Below are 19,676 nucleotides of genomic sequence, written 5' to 3'. Positions count from 1 at the left end.
TTCAGACCCTTACTTCCTACCTTCTCCCACAACTGTATAAGGCTTGTTCCTCTAATAAACCCCTTATTCCATAATACTCATAGCGGTTCTGCTTCCCAGACTGAACCTTGACGGACAGACTTAAGGTGGCAACATGTCAAAAACTGGTGAACCTGGGTGACTGTTGAACTTTTCTTACAACTTCTCTGTAGAATTCAAATTTTAAATAAGATTTTAAAATTAAATATTTTGAGGAATGAGTCACGAGGGAGCAAATGTTGTTAACTCAATGTGCTTCTATTATCCTAGTTTTAGACCTTCATTTAGTTGACCACATTTAAGTTTCTTACAACAGTGAAAGCACCTGTCTTCTGTGGCTCAGAATCATTTTCTATCCACTCATTCCAAGACTTCTGGGGAAGTCCAGTTCCATGTCCCTGGATTTTGAGCCCAAATCTCTCTCTGTTGGGGAAAAATGTTTTGTGTGTATCTATCGTTGTTTTGATGAAAGAGGCTATTGTGACCCCCACCCCAAAGAATTGAAGGTCTGCCATTGTATATCATAGAACCTTTATTATTTTTCCTCTCTATTCTTAGAAACGTACATAACGCCCGTGCTCTAGTTATAACACCATTTATAGACATTTAAAATGCATCTTCATGTATAAATATTTTACATTTGGTCCATAGAACAGATAATTTTACTAAATAATACTGTAATTTTTTTTTAAAACAGGCTCTGTATATAGTTTGAATATGTATATATTACATATATTTTTTTAATATAGAGATAGATTTACTTGGTGTTCTGAGAATAAATCCTTATTGCAAAAAAAAGCATATATGATAATACAATATCTTTCCCTCCCCAGGGCAAATACTAAAAAAAGTTACACATATTCACAGTTCTCACAGTAACTGTACGACACATAATATTGTGCTATGTAAGTAGGTTTGGATGGAAATCAGTTAAGGGATTTCTTGCCAAACATCTCACTTAGATTTGATTACAAACATTAAATACGCTGCATTTGTCTTCGAAAGACTTGTTCTTAGTTTCAGAATGAAGAACAAAGAGAAAGTTTAAAGTCTTCCTGCCCTTATTCTAAAGGAATTCACACAAAGGATGCGGGGTGGGACCATGAGACACAGTGAAGGGTTCCTTTTGTTCTAAACCCTATAATTTAACAATACATATGCATTTTGATCCTGGATTCACCAGTTGGCATTTGGGATGCCTTAGTAATGAGACTATTTTACAGATGACTTCAGGAAAAGCTTTTAGATTTCCTACACAATATCAAATGAGACCCTATGTACCACGCGTGAGGATGAATGTACATATGTGTGCATTTATATGTGTACGCAGACTTTTTGTTTTTCCTCTACAAGAATGTGCTTAATATTCTGAGGGTAATACCTTATTGCAAGAACTGGTATGCTGGTCGCGGATGACTTTTGGACGCGGATGACAGATTAAAAAACCCACAGTCACAGTTATTTACCATAGTTATTAAGGATTAGTCGTAAAACACAACTCGTGAGTTAACTAGCTAAGGAGTACAGGGCACAACATACGATTTGCTACATGGGAACCCATGTTCCTGGCAAATGAGAAGCGCTGAGTTGCAAGAAACTGTCTTCACCCGATTTGCTGCCACCACTGCGGAGCCCAGTTCTGGAACGGAACAAATACTACTTCCCGACGAAGCAGCTTTAATCTCGGAAGCACTTGGCGGGGCAGGGCTGGATTAACACTAGCTCCTCAGTTACTGGGCTGGTAGATTTTAGTGGCAGTGAGGAGATTCTCACTGGGGAACTTCAGAGAAGGGGAGAGGGCAGCAGCCTTGACTGGGGTTGCAGTGAGGGAGACATTTTAAGAAGGAGACAGAAAGATCACTGGATCCACTTTGCCTCAAGGACAGAGCCTCACTTTGATTTCCTCTGCAACTGTTCTGTGCTCTGCAAAGCCGGGCAGCCTAAGAGAAACTGGGGCTCCTGATTAGGGAATTTCCCCAGCGGGATCTGAGGTCCCCGGAATGGTGATAAAAAAATCAATTGTGCTTGTGGCAGTTTTCCGAGGAGCAGCGCCCATCGGGAATGATCGCTGTTGGGTCAGGCGCAATCAGAATGGCCTGGTGCGGAGCGGGGGGCAGGGAAGCTTAGTGCAGAGATGCTCATTCCGCCGGGCGGCAGGGAAACAGGACACGGGGCGGAGTGCTTGAGAAAGCAGTTCTGGGAATACCGAAGGGGCTGGGGGTTGTCAAGCTGCCTCGGGAAGGAGAAAACCAAAAAATGAAAGAGCTCTGCTGGCTCTCTGCTCTTAAGAGTGAGCTCTCCCTGGAAATGTCCATTATACAAAATGCCCTTTTCATGTGCACAGAGCAGTGTTCCGACGGAACCGAACTCCTGCCAAGTCCGAGATAACAGTCATGGGTTTCGGCAGTAAGAGAACAGTCAGGAATACAACTAAAAGCCAGGAGTGTGCGGCCTCTCCGCATCACACTCGCTGGCGGGATAAAAATGATCTATCACAGCGGTCACACAGGCCGACTGCTTGATGCTGATGGGGCCCAGATTAAAAAGGTCACCAGCCCGCAGGTGCTGGAGCCATCGGGCATCTTCTTTGACCACGGCGGGGCCCACGGGGGTGTGACTGTCCCCACCTCCCTCTCTTTGCATGGTGATGGTGTCTGGACTCGCCACTCGAGGTAGGTTGAGATAGACGGTATCTTCAGACATCAAGTGGTGGTCGTGTGCAGCCAGGGTGGGGTGAGAGTGTGGGTGGGCGAGCCGCCCTGCACCCCTAGATGTAGGCCTCTTTGCTGGCTGAGCTGCTGGCCTGGGGCTGCTCCGGACCATTCTCGGGGCGGACGATGTCTTCGCTGGGCTGGATCATGACCTGGATGCGCTGTGGACAGCGGGAGGATTCAGGCTGGGATGGAAGGAGGCTGGCCTCTCGTTGGCCCACCCTCTTCTCAAGTCTCCCCTGTTTGTTCTGCCTGCGAGGTGCTCCCAGGTGCCAGCCCCCTCCTGCACACCTTCCAAAGCTCCCCTGGGCCACACCCACTCCCTCTCACTTGGGTCATTGCAGTAACTGCCCCCGGTCCTCCACTTCCATTCTAGCCCCTCATCCCCTTCATTCTATTCTCAACACCCCAGCCAGAGGGGTTATGTGAAAACAGAAGTCAGATCACATCCCTCTGTTCCTCAGGACCCCACAATGGCTCCCGTTTCACCAAAGTCCTACAAGGCCCCACAGGATCCGGCGCCCATCACCGCAGACCTCAGTGTTCTCCCCTCACCCCCTTGCTCACTACCCTGCAGCCACACTGCCCTCCTCACTGCCCCTCACAAGCACCAAGCAAGCACCTGTCCCAGGGCCTTTGCACTTGCCGTACCCTCCTCCAGGGACATCCCTCCTTCCAGACAGTGACACAGCTCGGTCTCTATCTCCTTAGGTCTTGGCTCAGCGTTATCGCCTCAGCGAGGGCTTGCCCAGCACCCCCTACACCCTCTTTCTCCATATTCCTCATCCCCATCAAATGTGACTTTATTTTGTTAATTGCTGATCTTCCCCTCTCAGAATGTAAGGTCCATGAGGGTGGGACTTTTGCTCATGGCTGTGTCCCCAGCACTGACAGTAGTGTCCGGCACAGAGCAGGTGTTCAACGCATGTTTGCTGAAGGGGTGCAACCCCCCACCTTCTCTGCACACACCCCCTGCCATCCTGCCCCGTCAGCGCACTGTCCTCAGGCGAGTCTTCCCTTTCCCACCGCTGGGCCTTTGCACAGGCTCTGCTCCCTTCCACAAATGCACCCCTTCTGCCTCTCTGCCACTCTAAGACCTGACTACCTTTTGAGACACAGCGGCGAATCATGGTAAACAAAAGTGTTGGACCTGGAGTTGGAAGAAAGGGCTGTAAGGCCCCAGCTCTGCTAACACCTGACTGCAAGGGATGGGGAAGCAGCTTCCCCAGCCGGCGCCTCACGTGCTCTTTCTGTGAAGGGAGGAGGCTGGCCCAGCAAGTCGGGGGGCTGCGCACAACACACCACCCCTATGCTGCAGACCTTACAGACCCTCCTTCTGGCTCGGAGTGTGTCTGGCAGGGACATCTTGGTGGGGAATAAGGCTGAGAGGCACAGATCTAGGTCCTCCCAGCTGTGGCCTTCCACCCCTCCTCAGTGAAATCTCCCCAGGCTACACTTACTTCATCAGTGTCTCACCACCTGGACCTCCAGCACTGCCTTGTTTCACTCAAGAATTCAATATAATTTAACAAAGAGCTGACGTGGACCTCTGTGCCAGTGGGTCCCTGCTGGGGGCAGCGTGCCTTACATGAGGTCTAGAGTTAAGCTCTTAACACATCTGATCCCACCCTTCATCTGCTCTGAAGCCACAACGGCTCCCCATTTGCCGTTGAATAAACTCAGGATAAAGTCCAAGGTTCTTGTCCTGATTTTCAAAGCCCTTCATGATCTGGTCCAGCCTTCTTACATTCCCAGCCTCGTGTCTTATCACCTCCCTGCACCCTTCCCCACTCTACCCTCCAGCCACACTGATCAGTTTATACCCCTGGGACTTTGCACACGCTTCCCATCCCCTTCCAGGAACATTCTCTCTGCTTCTACTTTTATTATTTATTTATTTATTTTTTAATTGAAGTAGAGTTGATTTTATGTTAGTTTCATGTGTACAGCACAGTGATTCGGTTTTATTTATATATATATGTATATATATATATTCATATATATATTTATATATATATATATATATATATATATATATATATATATACACACACATTCTTTTTCAAATTCTTTTCCCGTATAGGTTATTACAAAATATTGAGTATAGTTCCCTGTGTTATAGTATGTCCTTGTTGTTTATCTATTTTATATATAGTAGTGTGTATATGTTAATCTCAACCTCCTAATTTACCTCCCTTTGGTAACCGTAAGTTTGTTTTCTATGTCTGTAAGTCTACTTCTGTCTTGTAAATAACTTCATTTGTATCTTCTTTTCTTTCCCCTGCTTCTACTTTTAAGTCTGGCTGGTCCTTAGTCCTCTTCTTTGCTGTCCCCTCTTTAGGAAGCCTTCTCTAACCCTCCACAATGCAGGAGAATGTCTCCCTGGTCCACCCCAATCGTGACCTCTGACACTCTACTTTCACGGGCTATCAACTTGTCTGTCTCCCCAAATAGACTGTGCTCCACGAGGGTAGGCGTGGTGCCCAACACAGCGGGGAAGGGGCCCAGCGACAAGAAGGGTGAAGAAGGGACTTACCTGCTTCAGGGAGCCCTTTAAGGTGAGGAACATGTAGGCCATGTACCCGGGGATGAGGACCATGGAAGACAGGGCCATGAGCCAGCCCACACCCTGGCCCCACTTGGGAAAAACGTAGCTTCCCATGGTGAGGGGGGTCATCTGCACAGCACTGAAAATGAACACACCCTGGGGAGGGACAGGAGAGAGGAGGGGGGCAGGCAGTCACCCAGACTGGACTGCCAAGGCCCCCCCCTAGACCCTGCAGCTCATAGGTCCACTGCCCTCCACCCCTGCCCTGGGGCTGACCCTCACAGGGGCCCAGCATCTTGGGAATCCTGCACCCAAGGCCACTGCTAGGACATAAGGCGCCTTTGTGTGTAACAGAAGAAGCCACTGTTTCTGGGAGGACCAACAGAAAAAGGTGCCTTCTCTGTGGCAACCAATAGAAAAGGGCATCCCTTCTGGGAGAGCCAATATGAAGAAGGTGCCCTCTCTGGAAGGACCAATAGCAAAAGGTAGCTTCTCCGGGAGGGCCAATAGAAAAAGGCATCCCCTCCTCCAGGTTAACCAGTTTGTCAAGCAGAACAAGGGTGGGAGGTCGCCCCCAGTCGGCCATTGGCTGAGTGTCCCTGTGCAGGACACAACATATGCAGTGGCCCAGCCCCACTGCAAAGACCTGGGCAGCCCGTCCCAGGCCTGCTCATGCCTCGGCTTCCCCTTGCAGGAGGGAATGGGGGATGCTGAGGATAAGAGGCCTCTCCGTGTGACTGGTTTGGCTTCCGAATCAGGTTTGAGCGCAGCACCAGCCCACTGGGTGATGCTGGCTGGTGAGCCCCGGTCCGACAGCAGTAAAGTGGGGCAATAATGCCTATTGTGCTGATGTTTGAGGATGCTGCAGCATGTCTGGTACCACGCAGGGCACACAGTAGATGCTCAGCACAAATGAGAGAATAGTATTACTAGGGAACAGAGGTCTGTGGGCTTCTTCCACCTGCCTTTGGCTCCAGAAGTTTCTCTCTGGACCTGAGTCACCCCAGGGCCCGGTCTGGCCCTGCCCTTACCGCCACAATGATGGGGGTGAAGAAGGACCAGCAGAGCTTCCACCAGATACAGGGCCTGGAGCCAACCATCTCTTGGATGTTGTCATAGAATCGGTTGACACCTGTGACAATTGGAGCAAGAGCAGGAGGGATGAGCGAGCTGTGGGGGCTGCAGGCTCAAGGCCCCGACCTGCTGTTTTCTCACAGTGTGACCACGGGCAAGTCACCTAACCTCTCTGAGCCTCAGTTTCCTCATCTGTAACATGGGGCTAATGCTCTGGGGTGGGGGTGGGGGTCCTTATTAGCTAAGTATTCAATAACCAAATCCCCCAGCAAACGAGTCGTATGGGAAAGCAAGTCACCTGAATGTGAAAACATCCACCAACAAAAAGATGTACTTACAAAAAGCACCCCCGTCACTCTCAGTGTCCCTCCCACCCAACATCTCTCCCAGCCATTCCTTCAAAGCTTTGCTGGGCAGGGGCGGTTTTCCCTGCTGATCTGATGCATAAGCAACTGGTGATAGATTGCAAATTGCAAAGAAGAACTGCCAATCTTGCAAAAAAAAAAACAAAACACTGCAGATGTCCTAAAGTTCATGAGAGTGACACTGGGCACTGGGCACTGCTCAGATTATCAGCAAAGTCACTGACAGTGAGGACCTGACAGCACTAGACCGGTTAGAAAGCAAGAAGAAAATGATGAGGAGGGTGAGGTGGCAGGACTACAAACAACATACACAGAATACCAAGGACCCAGAGGAACCCTGGAGAACACTTCTTCCAAAAACACCATCATGCTGTGACAACCAAAGTGCCCGGAAGGACAGCCTTTTCACTATCACGCAGTTGGGTCTGGAAACTTAGGCCACAAAATCAACAAATAAAAATCATCATGTCCTACATTCTAAGATAGTGCATACTTTTAATTATAGCCTAGCTTTTAAAAAATATTTAACTTTAGAACTTTTTTATAGTTTCAGTTTCCTTTTTCTAGATAAAATCTCAAACAAGTCTTTTATGGCAAAATTTATGAAGAAATTTTGACTCCCATTTTAAATGAGTTTATTTAACTTTTCTTCTTACGGTATCTTCTAAACACGGGACGTCCTGTGCTAACTTCATCGAACTGCAGTGAGGACCAAATAAATTAATGTATGGAGAGGGCCTGGTGTTCAAGTCGTATTTGCTGAATGATGACTGAAGAAAGGGATGAATGAATGAATGAACAAATGAACGAGGGAGGGAGGGAGGAGGGGTTGGTGCTTACCATAAAACCAGGAAATGGAGACACATTCAAAGAACACGAGGAACAGCAGGCTCATGCCGCTGGCGGAGTAGTAATCAAAGAGTTTGAAGACATAAATGCCCCCCTGCGAAAGCAAAAGAGGTGAGAGAGGGTCCACTTCCCCTGGGGACCAGGGCATTCAGTTCACGGTCAACACAGGCTGTGTAGGTTGGGATTAGGCTACACTGCAGCAAGAAGGCTTGAGGGTAGATTAGAGGAAGCACAGAGGTCTTTGTGACCCTGCAAGGATGTGGGCATGGACTCTGGGGACTGGGAAGAAAATGCCCAGGTGGCGGAGGGAAATGCCCCATTTCTGGGAGGGCTGGAGGGCAGAAAGAGGAGCTGGTCATCCGAGCCATCTGTTCACAATGTTAAACCAGTCATATCTCTCTCCATAAGCTCTTCCATAGCTTAAATAAGACTGTAATGTAATATATAAAATGTAAAGAGATATAAAGTAAAATAAAATAAAATAAAATCCAAATGCCCGCCCTGGAAGGTCCTGCATGATCTGGTTCTGCATCCACTACTTACTCTCCCACTCCCTCTGTCGCTACCACGCTGGCCTTGTTTCTGTCCCTCAAGCTTGCCAAGCCCATTCCCACCCCAGGGCCTTTGCACCTGCTGTGCTTTCCTCCCCTAGCTAGATCTTCCCCTGGCTGGCTCTTCCTCGCCATGTGAGTTTCAGCTCAAATGTCACTTCCTCAGAGGGACTGCCCTGACTACTCTGTCCATGGCACTGTCCTTCCCACCCCTGCTATTCATGCTCTGTCCCACTATCCTCTGTTCTTCGTGACATTTAATGATCTAATTTGCATGTCAGTCTTGTCCACCAAAATGAAAGGTGGGATGGGACAAGGCTGGGGCACAGAGGGCCTGGGAGTGGCCCCGGGCAGGCAGCAGCAGAGATGTGCCAGGTGCTGACGCGCTCACCTGGGTGATGTTAGACAGGCCGATCAGGTAGGAGACGATGCAGACGGCGGCGATGAAGAGCTCCCTGCGGTTGCGGAGCAGCCTGGGGTACTCGTCCACCAGGGCAGTGATGAAGCCTTCCACCGTGCAGAACTGCGGGGGGTGGAGGTCAGCCACCCCAGGCAGCCCCAGCCCCACCCACCCAAAGCCTCACCCTGTGGGGACGGCAGGGCCAGGGGAAACCTGGGTTCCAGGCCTGACTCTCCCTCTGCCTCCCTCTGTGACCTCAGGAGAATCCCTTCCCCCTGGGCATCCATTTCCCCATCTGGAAAATGGGGAAGGTAGCTGAGCTGATCCCTGAAGTCTCACGTGGTAGAACATCCTAGGGGTTTGAAACTCTTGGCCAGCTTCTAGGGGGCCTAAGACAATGGGTTTCTCTCCCTGCTTGGTCCTGAACCAGTGAGGCTGGGTGGGGGCTCCTCAAGGTGCCAGGGAGGGCATCCTCACCTGGCTGTCAATGCCCAGCATGAGCAGCATGGAGAAGAAGAGGATGGCCCAGAGGGGAGAGATGGGCAGCTGTGTCACCGCCTCCGGATATGCCAGGAATGCCAGCCCAGGGCCTGTGGCAGGAAGGGCAGAAGAGGAAAAAATACAAGGCGCCGAGCACCTGCGGCATCCCCAGCGCACCCACTTCCTAAGCTTTATTTCATCTCATCTTCAGAGTAAACGTTTCGGTGAGTGTTATCAGCCTCCTTTTCCAGACAAGGAAACAGTTGTGGGGAGGGGCTGAGGAAGGGGGAAGCAGGAGGCTACAGAGTTGGGTTCAGAGGCAAGGGGACCAGTGAGATAAGAGGAGGGATTGCAGTGGCCTGGCCAGCGGTGGGGACTGGGGACAGTGCAGGCGCAGACAGGGGGCCGGATGGAGAGATACTCAGAAGGCAGAGTGGGCAGGCCCTGGTTTTGGCTGGTTTGCGAGGGAAGGTGAGGGAAGACGAAGGAAGGGTCCAGAATGATGCTGGGGGTCTGGCCTGGGCACTAGACACTGGAACCCTTTGCTACGATGGGAGAACAGGGTAGGAGAAGGCTTGAGGAGTTTGGGACACTGTGTTTGAGTGTCTGGGGGTGGGTATTCAGGAGATCAGGGAAAACCATGGAAGAAGGAAAGAGACTGTAACCTCTCTGGGGTCTGGCTCTGGAAAGGGGGTTGGCTGGGAAGTTCCAGAGAAATGAGATGGTATGCTGCCCGTGCAGGGGAGAGCAAGCCCTTGGAGGGGAATGTTCCTTTCTGCACGACACGCCCAGCTCCCCACGACAGAGAAGGGACAGGTCACATTGCCTCCCTGAGCCTCTGCTGAGCACACAGTGGGTCCCCCGCGTTTGAGCAGGGAAGGGGGTGTGCCTGGGGCTGTCCTTGGACCCTGTGGCATGGATGACTGTGGAGAGCAGAGTGGGCACAGCCCACTCGGTGAGAAACTTTTTGGAACTGGGACAAAAGCACCGATGGGGGTGCTTTGAGTCACGATGGTGAAGGTGTCTGCGTTGGACCGAAGTTGATATCCCAGGGGGCAAGAGTAGGTCTGCTCCCCCCAGATGTCCAGGATCGTGCTGGAGGTGCCAGTATGGCCTGGCTTTGCAACCAGCCAGGTCTGGGGTCAACTCCAGTCCTACCACCTTTGAGCTCTGTTAATTTGGGTAGGTGACCTTGGTGAGTCTCGGTTTCCTCACCTATGAGATGAGGATAACAAGAGCACTGACCCCATAGTGTTGGGAAGATTCAGGGACACTGTCCATGTAAATGCTCAGGGCACTGCTGGCAGGTAGGGACACTCAACGCCAGCGAGCCACGGTGGGGATGACGGTGACAGCGATGAAGATCACAGCGATGAAAATCGCAAAGCCTGCGGGGTTAGCCCCTCCCCCCAGCCCTCCCCAGTGCGATGCTGACCTGAGGCCGCCACATCAGCAATGGACCTCTTGGTGACATGGGCCATGAAGCCCACGATGGAGAAGATAACAAATCCTGCAAACATGCTGGTGCAGGAATTGATGCAGCAGACGATGATGGAGTCCCTGCAGAGAGGGAGGGGTGGGGTCAGGAAGGGTGGGGCTGGCGGGAAGGTGAGCTAGTGGGCTGTGGTTATCAAGGGGCCAGGCGGAGGAGGGTACCTGTGAGCCGAGCTACTGGTGTGCCCCCCCCCACCGTCCCCCCAGGGAAGGGGCGGAACCGGAAGAAGTGGCCAGAAGGTTTTGGCTCAGAGATGGGTGGAGTTGACCAGCCAGGGGAGGGACGTGGTCTCGGAGGGGCGTGGCCGCGGGGAAGCACCTGTAGACGTTGTTGTGGAAAGAGTTGTAGCTGCCGAGAGCGATCAGGGATCCCAGGCCCAGCCCATAGGAGAAAAAGATCTGGGTAGCCGCATCCAGCCACACCTATAGGCAGAATGATTAAAAAAAAAAAAAAAAGTCAAAATCATAATCATAGCCCGGAACGCCCCAGGGCCTTTTACACGTGCTAACCAGCTCTACCAGGCAGCAACCCCAGTTTACATAACGGGGTCCGAGAGGTGCGATAACTTATCCTAAAAGTGGTAAACGATGCCTCAGGACTCAGATGTGCTCTTAACCCAGCGGGGGGCGCTCCAGGACCAGGTCGGGAGGTCGCTCACCTCAGAGTCCGACAGCTTGCGGAAGTTGGGCGTGATGTAGAAGAGGATGCCCTCCTTGGCCCCGGGGAGCGTCACTCCGCGGAAGAACAGGATGATCAGCATGATGTAGGGATACGTGGCAGAGAAGTAGACCACCTGGGAGGAAAGGGGGCGAAGGGTTACGCCCCTTCCAGCGCACCCATGCTTTCCTTAACCACTTTACCTACATCCCTACCTGTTGTGGCTCTGGGCTTGGTTCCAATTCATCTTCCTCCAGGAAGCCTTCCTGGATTCCTAACCTGCTCCTCTTGGCCACTTTTCTGAAGCTGCTCCTTGGTGTCTGAATCAACCAGCTCAGCACCCATTTTTTCCCCTTTCCCTACCCTTCCTATTTTTTAATTTTTATTTAAAGTATTCAAATAATATATGTGGTGACAAGGAAATTTTTAAATTACACATGAATACACACACAAATTAAAGTTCCTTTCAACAGCCCATAGAATACAAGTTACATGAGGGCCAGGGCTTGTCGTGTTCACTTCTCTGTTTTCCCAGTGCCTAGAACAGTCCATGGTATATAGTAGACACTCAGTAACTGCCTGACAAATACATAAGTGAATGGATGTTAATATTTTAATGTTCTCTCTTGAGACTTTCCTTTGCATATATGATTACATTTTCTTACAAATGAGGTGCAAATTATATACTTGCCTTTTCATTTAACATGTTTAAAGTTAAAAAACACAGTACATACAGCTTGTTTCTTGTTGAGTTTACTGAATGCTGTTTTACTGTCTCATAACACTGTGATTTTTAATTATACAAAACAGTCCCTCAGGAGGTCCCACCACCCTTTTTAAAATTTCCCCTACTGTTATCCATTCAGGTTATTTCCAATTTTATGTGAGTCTCAATATTACTACACTGGACACCCTGTAGATAAAACTTTGTCTACAAAATTATTATACTATTCTCGAGAAAAATTCTTAGAAGTGGAACTACTGAGTAAAAAGGAATAAACTTCTCAAGGCTTTTTGATCCACATTGCCTAATTACCTCCCAGAAACTGAACTTCGTCCAGTACTACAGAGAGTGCCTTTCCCACAAAGGGGCCAGCACTGAGGATAATCACCTTACAAATTATTTTAAATTGATAATCAAGAGACTGACGTCACTGTCTGAAATGGCATTTCTTTGCTCACCAGTGTGAAAGAGCAACTTTCAAGTTCAATGACCTCTGTACCTCCAAGTCTGATGTGCCCCTACTTCCCGGTCAGCGTGAATTGTTCTCTGGGTTAGTCTCATCTCCCTGACAACTCTGAGACTCTTCAGGCTTAGGAAAGGCAGCCACGATCCAGCAGAAAAACCACTGTACTTGGAATTAGGAAAAGGGGATTTAAAACCACCTGTGTCACCTACAAGCTGTGTGACACTGGGTCAATTTCTTATCCTCTCTGAACCTAGCTTTTTCTTGTCTGGGTACAATCAACCTTTTTGCTCAGAAAGGTTGGGTGTATGAGGACATACAACATGCTTAATCCATGTCATCTATGTCTTGCTCTTCACTGGGTCTTTGGCATGGAGCCAGGTATACAGTAGGAGCTCAGTAAATGCTCATTGATAGACTGGTTGACTCACTCAAAAGATGCAGTGAGAGGGGCTCTACTCTCTGTCCCCAAGAAGTAGTCAGTCTCCTAAGGTAGCAGGAACTTTAGGTACCACCCTCAAATAATTATAATAGACACAATGTATTGAGTGCCGACTGTGTGGTAGGCATACGCTCTACATTTTATACAGACTGATTATCTCACTTAGTCTTTGAGACAACCCTGTAAGGCACTATTATTGCGACCATTTAGCAGATGAGGAAACTGAGGCTCGGAAAAGTGAAGTGACTTGCCCAAGTGCACACAGCTAGGGCCCAGGGGACTGACATTCAAGTTCAGCTCTGTCTCCTCCAAAGCCCTTGGGCCCTACATTCTTCTGCTACCTGAAGTTGGGCTGGGAGACACCTGTGCCCTCCTCCTCCTGCTCACCTAGCCTAGGGACAAAACAGAGATATTTGACAGCGGCCTTGGTTCTGAGAACCCGGTGGGTCCAAAGGTCCCACCTGACTGCAATTGGGCAGCTTTTCGTTAGCTGGGTCCGTGCCCAAGTGTGTAATTCACTAAGGTTCTGTTTTGCTCGTTTCAGCTTTTTGGGCAGTCTGGACCTCCCTGTCTGATCCTTACTCAGTTCAATTCCTTTCTTTCCCTTACTTGCTCTAAGACCTCAGACAATACCCTTGCCCTCTGAGTTTCCTTCCGGTCCAGGCCAGTGAGAGACTTGGCCATCTTCTGTCCCCAGACTCCTGGGGTGGGGCTTGAAGACAGAAAGAGGTGGGGGTGAGGCCAGTCCCCACCTCACCCCCGATCTGATTGGCAATTTGATCCCCAGGTGTCCCCAGGCTGGCCATCCCAGCTTGGCACGGCTCTGCCTTTGCCAAAAATGAAAACAAAAACAATAACAACTCCTTTTGCTAGCTTCTGATTTCTTTACAAAATCACCAGCTCATTTGATTCACATAACAAACCAATGGATAAGCAGTTATTGATCCCATTTTACAGGAGAGGAAACTGAGCTTCAGAGAGGCAAAGTGATTTGTTCCAGGTCACACAGCCACATAAATGGCCAAGATGGGCCAGAACTGTTTGAACACAGGGCCTGAGTATTTAACCATTAACCAATCCATCTCTATTACCTCCTCAAAGGCCGGGATGTAACTGTGCTCACCTCTGGATCACCTGCACCTAGAACAAAGCTTGGAACAGAGTAGATCTCAGGGATGGTTTGTCAAATGGTCCAGGAGCCGCACTTGCCCTCCGCTTTGCGATGGCTCTGCCCGGCCCAGGGGAATCTCGATCTCAAGGGACTCACCATGAGCCTGGCACTGCACTAAGAGCATGACTTGCAGTGTTTCCTTTAATCCTTAAAACTGCCCAGAAGGTAGGTAATGATATTATTCCTATTTTACAGGAAAGGAAACCGAGGCACAGAGAGATGAAGGCACCTGCTTAGGTCAAAGTTGGATGGGGTTCCCGGGAGCTATCGCCTCCTCACCCAGAGCAGAGATCCCTTTGTAGACCCGTCCCCCTTGGGTCCCCACTGTGCACACCTCTTACCTTTCCAGTCCAGCCAACACCCTTCCAGATACAGAAATACACAAGGATCCACGCGATGGCCAGGGTGATGGCCAGAGGCCAGCGGATCTGACCTGGCTTATCCAGCCCGTCTGTCATCTGATGCATGTTGCGCCTGGTGGAACATCGGAGGGAGGACAAAGTTACGTGGGGCTGGCGGGGGCTGGAGTGACCCCGGGGTGCCCAGGGCGTGATGATGCTGATAGCTGTGATCACAGGGCTCCAAGAGCTGGGCGGGGACCATGGGCCTGTTACACTAATCGGGAGAAAATGCTATTTGCTCAAGGGACCTGCCAGTGACTTAGTTCTGCCACCATGGCTGCTCACCTGGATGTCTGCAGTGGCCTCCCAGCAGGACCCCCACCCCCCTTCACTTCTGCTCTGTCCCCACTCCAGCCCCTTCTAATGTCTGATCATGTCACTTTCCTGCTTAAAATCTTGCAGTGAATAGCTCGCTGTTGTTCTCACTGGCCCTGAGTGATACACCACCACCCCTGGGGATGGCCCTGCACTCACTCCCAGAACTCCACCACGGCGCTGGTCATGGTGGTGGTGTTGACGATGCTGTAGTTGGAGAAGCAGCGGTCTGTGTTCCAGGGGTTGTCACACTGTTTCCACGGCAGCGTCTGCAAAGACACAGCGGCACAGATAAACCACATAAGCCCCCAAGAGCTGGCAACAGTGGTCCCAGCACATCCCGTGCATCCTCACGGTCCTCTGAGCCTCCTCACAGCCATTATCTCACCTCCCATTCCCAACAGCTCCAGAGGCAGCTCATGTTGTGATCCCCATTTTAGAGATCAGAGAGGGGCAGCAACTTGCTCAAGATCACACAGCTCCTACGTGTCAGGGCTGAAATTTGAACCTCAGCCCTTTCACTCTGAAAACCAGCTCTCCGAGCTGTACCACAAGGTCTCCTGTGTCCACCCTGGGGCCACTTCCCAGCTACGTGACCTTGGCTAAGTGACCGTGCCCGTCTGAGCCTGTGCACGATGAAGTTAACCGTGAACACTTACAGTGCTTGTTCTTTGCTGGGTATGGTTCTAAGCACTTTACACATATTAGTCCTTAATCCTCACACAACCGTATGAGGTGAGGTGAGTTTTACCTTAAGCCCCATCTTATAAATGAGGGCACTGTGGCTCAGAGAGGTTAAGTCTCTTTCCTGAAGCGGCACAGCTGGTATAGACTAGGGTCAGGATTTGAACCCAGGCTGTCTGGGTCCATGTAATATGGGTGAATGGTGCTATGACGAGGACACAAGGGCTGCTGAAGACAAACCACGCCCGCCACCCGGAGGAATGGCCCTGTCGGCAGAACGGTGGTCCCAGTGGAGGGAGGGTGGGGTCTGGGTCTGGCTCCTTCTGGGGGGGCGGGCGGTCCAAGGGGCCACTCACTGTGGTGAAGGAATTGTACAGGTAGTAGATGGCCCAAGAGATGATGACAATGTAGTAGATGTTCAGCCAGAACGACAGCACAGCAGCGGCCAGGCCCACACCTGGGACCAGACACATCATCATGACCTTCATTTAATACAGTGATAATAATAACCATCCCAGCTCCTGTCATTGTTGTCATTTTCCAGGACATCTACAGTGTCACTGGACCTTGGAGAGAAGCAGGGACTTGGCTAAGGTCACACACACATGGCAAGTGAGGGAGCCAGGACTTGCGTCTGGGGCCCAGCACAGGCTGGTTGCAGGGCGGGCTGGGGCCTTGGCTTGCCAGGCAAGCACAACCCTCCACGTGTCCACCCGAGTGTCCGTCAGGCACTGAGCAAGGAAGCAAAGAAAGTCGCGCCCAGCCCCTGCTGGGGAAATGAGCTCACAGGACAGGGCGGGCTGACGTGCGTGCGGGGCCTCTGGACTGGGTCCTCCTCTGACCAGCATTGCCATGGGTCACCTGGCCCCTGCAAGGGCTCCCCGCTGCTCAGACGGGACCCAACAGCTCCACTCTGCACACTCACCCTTGAACATGGGGGCCAGCTTCCACACCCCCAGGCCCCCGATGGACGTGTACTGGCCCAGGGAGCACTCCAGCAGGAAGAGCGGGACCCCCGCAAAGATGAGCGTCAGGAAGTAGGGGATCAGGAAGGCCCCTGCGGGGTCGAGAAGAGAGATGCTCGTGGCCTTGGGCTTTGAGAAACCCGGTCGGTCAGAGAGAGCATCACAGCGGGGCGTTCTGGGGTCCCTGCCACGATTTCATTATATTCTGCCTGAAAAGCAGCACCCAAAGCCAAAGTGAGGCCCGAGGACGTCCTTTGCTCAAGACCCAGGCCCTGCACTTTGCAGAATGAAGACGGGAACTTTCTGGCATCATTAACAGAGGACTACTGCCCTTTGGGAATCCTTTGGAAAAGGACAGGCAGCAGGAGGTGGGGCCTGGCACTCCCACTGGAGTCTTTAGGGGACCCATTTCCCCAAGGTCACCCCAGAAAATGCCTAAGCAGGACACTCTCCGTGTGTGTGCGTCGGGAGGGGGGGTTGCAGACCCAGCAGGAGGTCGCCAGGCCAGGACCTACCGCCACCGTTCTTCCCGCAGAGATACGGGAACCTCCAGACGTTGCCCAGCCCGATGGCGTAGCCCACGCAGGACATGAGGAAGTCGAAGCGGCCCTTCCATGTGTCCCGGTCTGGAAGGTCCGCCGTCTTTTTCTGCACCTTGACCACCAGGGTTTTGGGCTTGTCATTGGCCACGGGGACCTCGCTGACCTCCGTGGAGATCTGCCCATCGGCCACCTTGCTGCCATTGGTCGCCATGTCTCGGAGTTTGGACGCAGGGGTCCTGGCAGACGGACGTGCGATGTCAGCCCTGGTCCACGTGGACAGCAGTTTTGCGGCTCAAGTTCCCCCTAGGAGAACAGAGGGATAGGGTGACAGGCACTGAAGGTGTTAAGATCCTGGAGTCGCCCCAAAATAACAAAACAAAATAACCCACAAACCAAGGGACAAAGAGGGCTCTCCCTCTTTTTCCTGCCAGCTCCTGCTCCAGGAGGAAGGAAGATGCCTTTTGTTTCCAAGGTCAGCGTGTGAGAATGTGGTCTTGACGTCTCCTGGGCTAGCATCAACGCTGGCCATCTGTGTCACGTGCCCTCCGTTATGTGTCCAAGTCAGAGAGTAGCCCCAGGCAACCAAAATTCCAAACAGAAATATTATGTGCACTTCATCTTTGCCTCCCAGGATGCAGTTGGGAGATTTTCCATTCCCTGAGGCCATAATAGCCGAGGCAGGGTAAGCAATGCAGGATTTTCCTGTGAGGCTGAATAGGGAGGTGTCCTGGCTGCAGGGGTAGGTGAAGGTGGTATGTGAGCACAGACTCTGATCGTGATCAAAGTCCTCTTTGCCACTTTGGAGCTGTGTGACTTTGAGTAAGCTTCTTAACCTCTCTGGGCCTCACTCTCCCTATCTTTTAATTTGAGGATGATCGTAGTAGACCCCTTACCGGGCTGTTGTTCTTCACTCAGTGAGCACCCAGTGGCTGCAAACAGTGAGGACCTGCTACTATTTCACCAGCAGTCCCCAAGCCTGGCTGTGTTTCCAAGTCATTTAGGAAGCTCTACAAAGACACAGGTCCCCAGGTCCCTCCCCAGATGTGCCACATCAGAATCTCTAGGAGACAGCCCGGATCTATACTTTTAACAAATCCCGATAAAGGAGATTCTTAGGCTGGGAGCCCAGCCTAGCCCTCAGGCAAGGAAGGACTACCAGCTTGGATGACCTCTCTGACCCTCGGTCTCCCCCAGATGTTCTACCTACATTCTGCACCCTTCTTACCTCTTTAGTTGCAGAGGCAGCATGGGGTAGAAGACAGCATATGACATTGAATCAGACCTGTCCTGGATTCAAATCTCCAGTCCACCTTTTACCAGCAGAGTGACCCTAAGTACTACTCTTGATTTCTCTGGCCTCAGTTTTTCCACCTATAAAATGGGGGGAATCCTATCTGGCTTGTAGAATTATGGCCAAAATAAACTTTAATGGCTGTGAGGGTGCTTTTCACCCAAATGGTTCAGAAAGGAACTCCATAGATGGTTATTTTGATTTTGGTTGTTGATGTTACCTGATGGTTTTCTGTGCTGGGTCAGCTCCAGAGCAGCTCCCTCTGCAACCCCTGGGTGAGAGCCTGCAAAGCAGAGGACAGGAGGGACGTTGAACGGACAGACGGGCTGATGGCAGCCCTGGGCTGAGAGCAGCAGGGGTGCAGGAAGCCTGCCAGCATCTGAGCTGTGGATGGGCCCCATGGAGCCACCCAGCAGGGGTGACCACAGCAAGTGCACACAGCAAGGTGCCAGTGCCCGGCGCTGGGAACATGAAGGAGTGGGCTTGCTGCCCTCGGGACAGTAGTGGGGGTGGGCATGAGGGTGACGTGAGGAAGACGTTCCATAATTTTACCAGAAGGAAAAGAGAAATCAAGAGAGGGGCTGCAGCTCCTCAGGGCCCCGTGGGGAGCCAATGGATGCAGCAGATATTTTTCTCCATCCTCCATGCAAACTTGCAGAAGTGTTGTCAAAGACCATGTACGAATATGGGAGAGAGTGAAGAAAGTAGGTTTCAAAACAGTTCATTTAGTGTAACTCCATTTTTGCCCCATCCCCCCAAAACTGTTCATTAAAAAAAAAAAATCAAAACCTAAAATACCAGAAGGATATACCCTAAGACATTCACAGTGAATAGTTTCTAAGTGAGTTGTATTTTCTTCTTTGTGCTTTTCTGGATTTCTATAATGTTCCACATTAAAAAAAAAATTAAAATACCAGAATAAACTTATGGAACCCTCAGAACAAATGGAGAACGTGAGCACTGTTCAGTGGGCTCTCAGGTGTAGGAGCTGAGGCAAAGCAACGTGTGGCGTGGGCCTGGCCCTGTCCCAGGGGCCCCTCCCCTCAGCTCTGCCCCACCTGGGGGCACCCTGTTTGCTGTGCACTCATCCCCCCACCACATGCAGTCCCCGTTACCAAACTCCACTGTCTCTTCCTAGAGTTTACAGAGGACCAGACCACCTTCGAATAATCCAAACTTTACCGCCAACCCTGCTTCTTGTTCTCAAGGATGGTCTCAGATGCCCATCTAGATCCTGGCCTGAGCAGGGGAACATCAGAGGGAACTCCAGACCTGGGGAGGGTGACTGCCTCCTGACATCAGGAATGGCAGGAGGCAGCCGATTCTATGTCCACCAGGGAATCTTGGGGACAGAGCAGCCTCAGGAAAGCGGGGAGAGGCTAAAGCAGACCCTCTTTTGGGGAGGAAGGGTCAACCATTAACTGTTAAGACAATGATGTCCTTAACTGTCTCCACGATTTAACCCTATGGGTACCAGCCTCCATATTTGTTCAAAATGATCCAACCACTTTGCACCAGGGCTGGTCACCT

General features: G+C 51.0%; 2 protein-coding genes across 3 annotated transcripts in view; both read right to left on the bottom strand.

The window, feature by feature from the left end:
• Positions 1 to 532: 532 nt before the first annotated feature.
• Positions 533 to 17,066, bottom strand: SLC6A1 (solute carrier family 6 member 1; the record flags this gene model as incomplete). The annotated part of the gene is made up of 14 exons (XM_082415736.1): positions 533 to 2,890; positions 5,266 to 5,433; positions 6,309 to 6,409; positions 7,557 to 7,659; positions 8,508 to 8,639; positions 8,994 to 9,106; positions 10,432 to 10,556; positions 10,810 to 10,913; positions 11,150 to 11,284; positions 14,290 to 14,422; positions 14,824 to 14,933; positions 15,705 to 15,805; positions 16,274 to 16,405; positions 16,829 to 17,066. 14 exons carry the CDS (start codon positions 17,064 to 17,066, stop codon positions 2,786 to 2,788), a joined length of 1,800 nt encoding a protein of 599 aa, XP_082271862.1. The 3' UTR covers positions 533 to 2,785.
• A 7-nt stretch (positions 17,067 to 17,073) lies between these two features.
• Positions 17,074 to 19,676, bottom strand: part of SLC6A11 (solute carrier family 6 member 11) — a 193,319-nt gene continuing 190,716 nt past the window's right edge. For both annotated transcript variants that reach the window (XR_014251414.1, XR_014251415.1), the window contains 2 exons: positions 18,367 to 18,429; positions 17,074 to 17,158 (listed from right to left, as the gene is read on the bottom strand). The gene's annotated coding sequence lies outside the window, so the exon portion shown is untranslated. The remainder of the gene's footprint in view (positions 17,159 to 18,366; positions 18,430 to 19,676) is intronic.

Source organism: Balaenoptera physalus (genome assembly GCF_965194825.1).
Source record: "Balaenoptera physalus genome assembly, chromosome: 11".
Taxonomy (NCBI): domain Eukaryota; kingdom Metazoa; phylum Chordata; class Mammalia; order Artiodactyla; family Balaenopteridae; genus Balaenoptera; species Balaenoptera physalus.
Note: the sequence above shows the minus strand (reverse complement) of the source record. Positions and strands in the feature narration are given on the sequence as shown.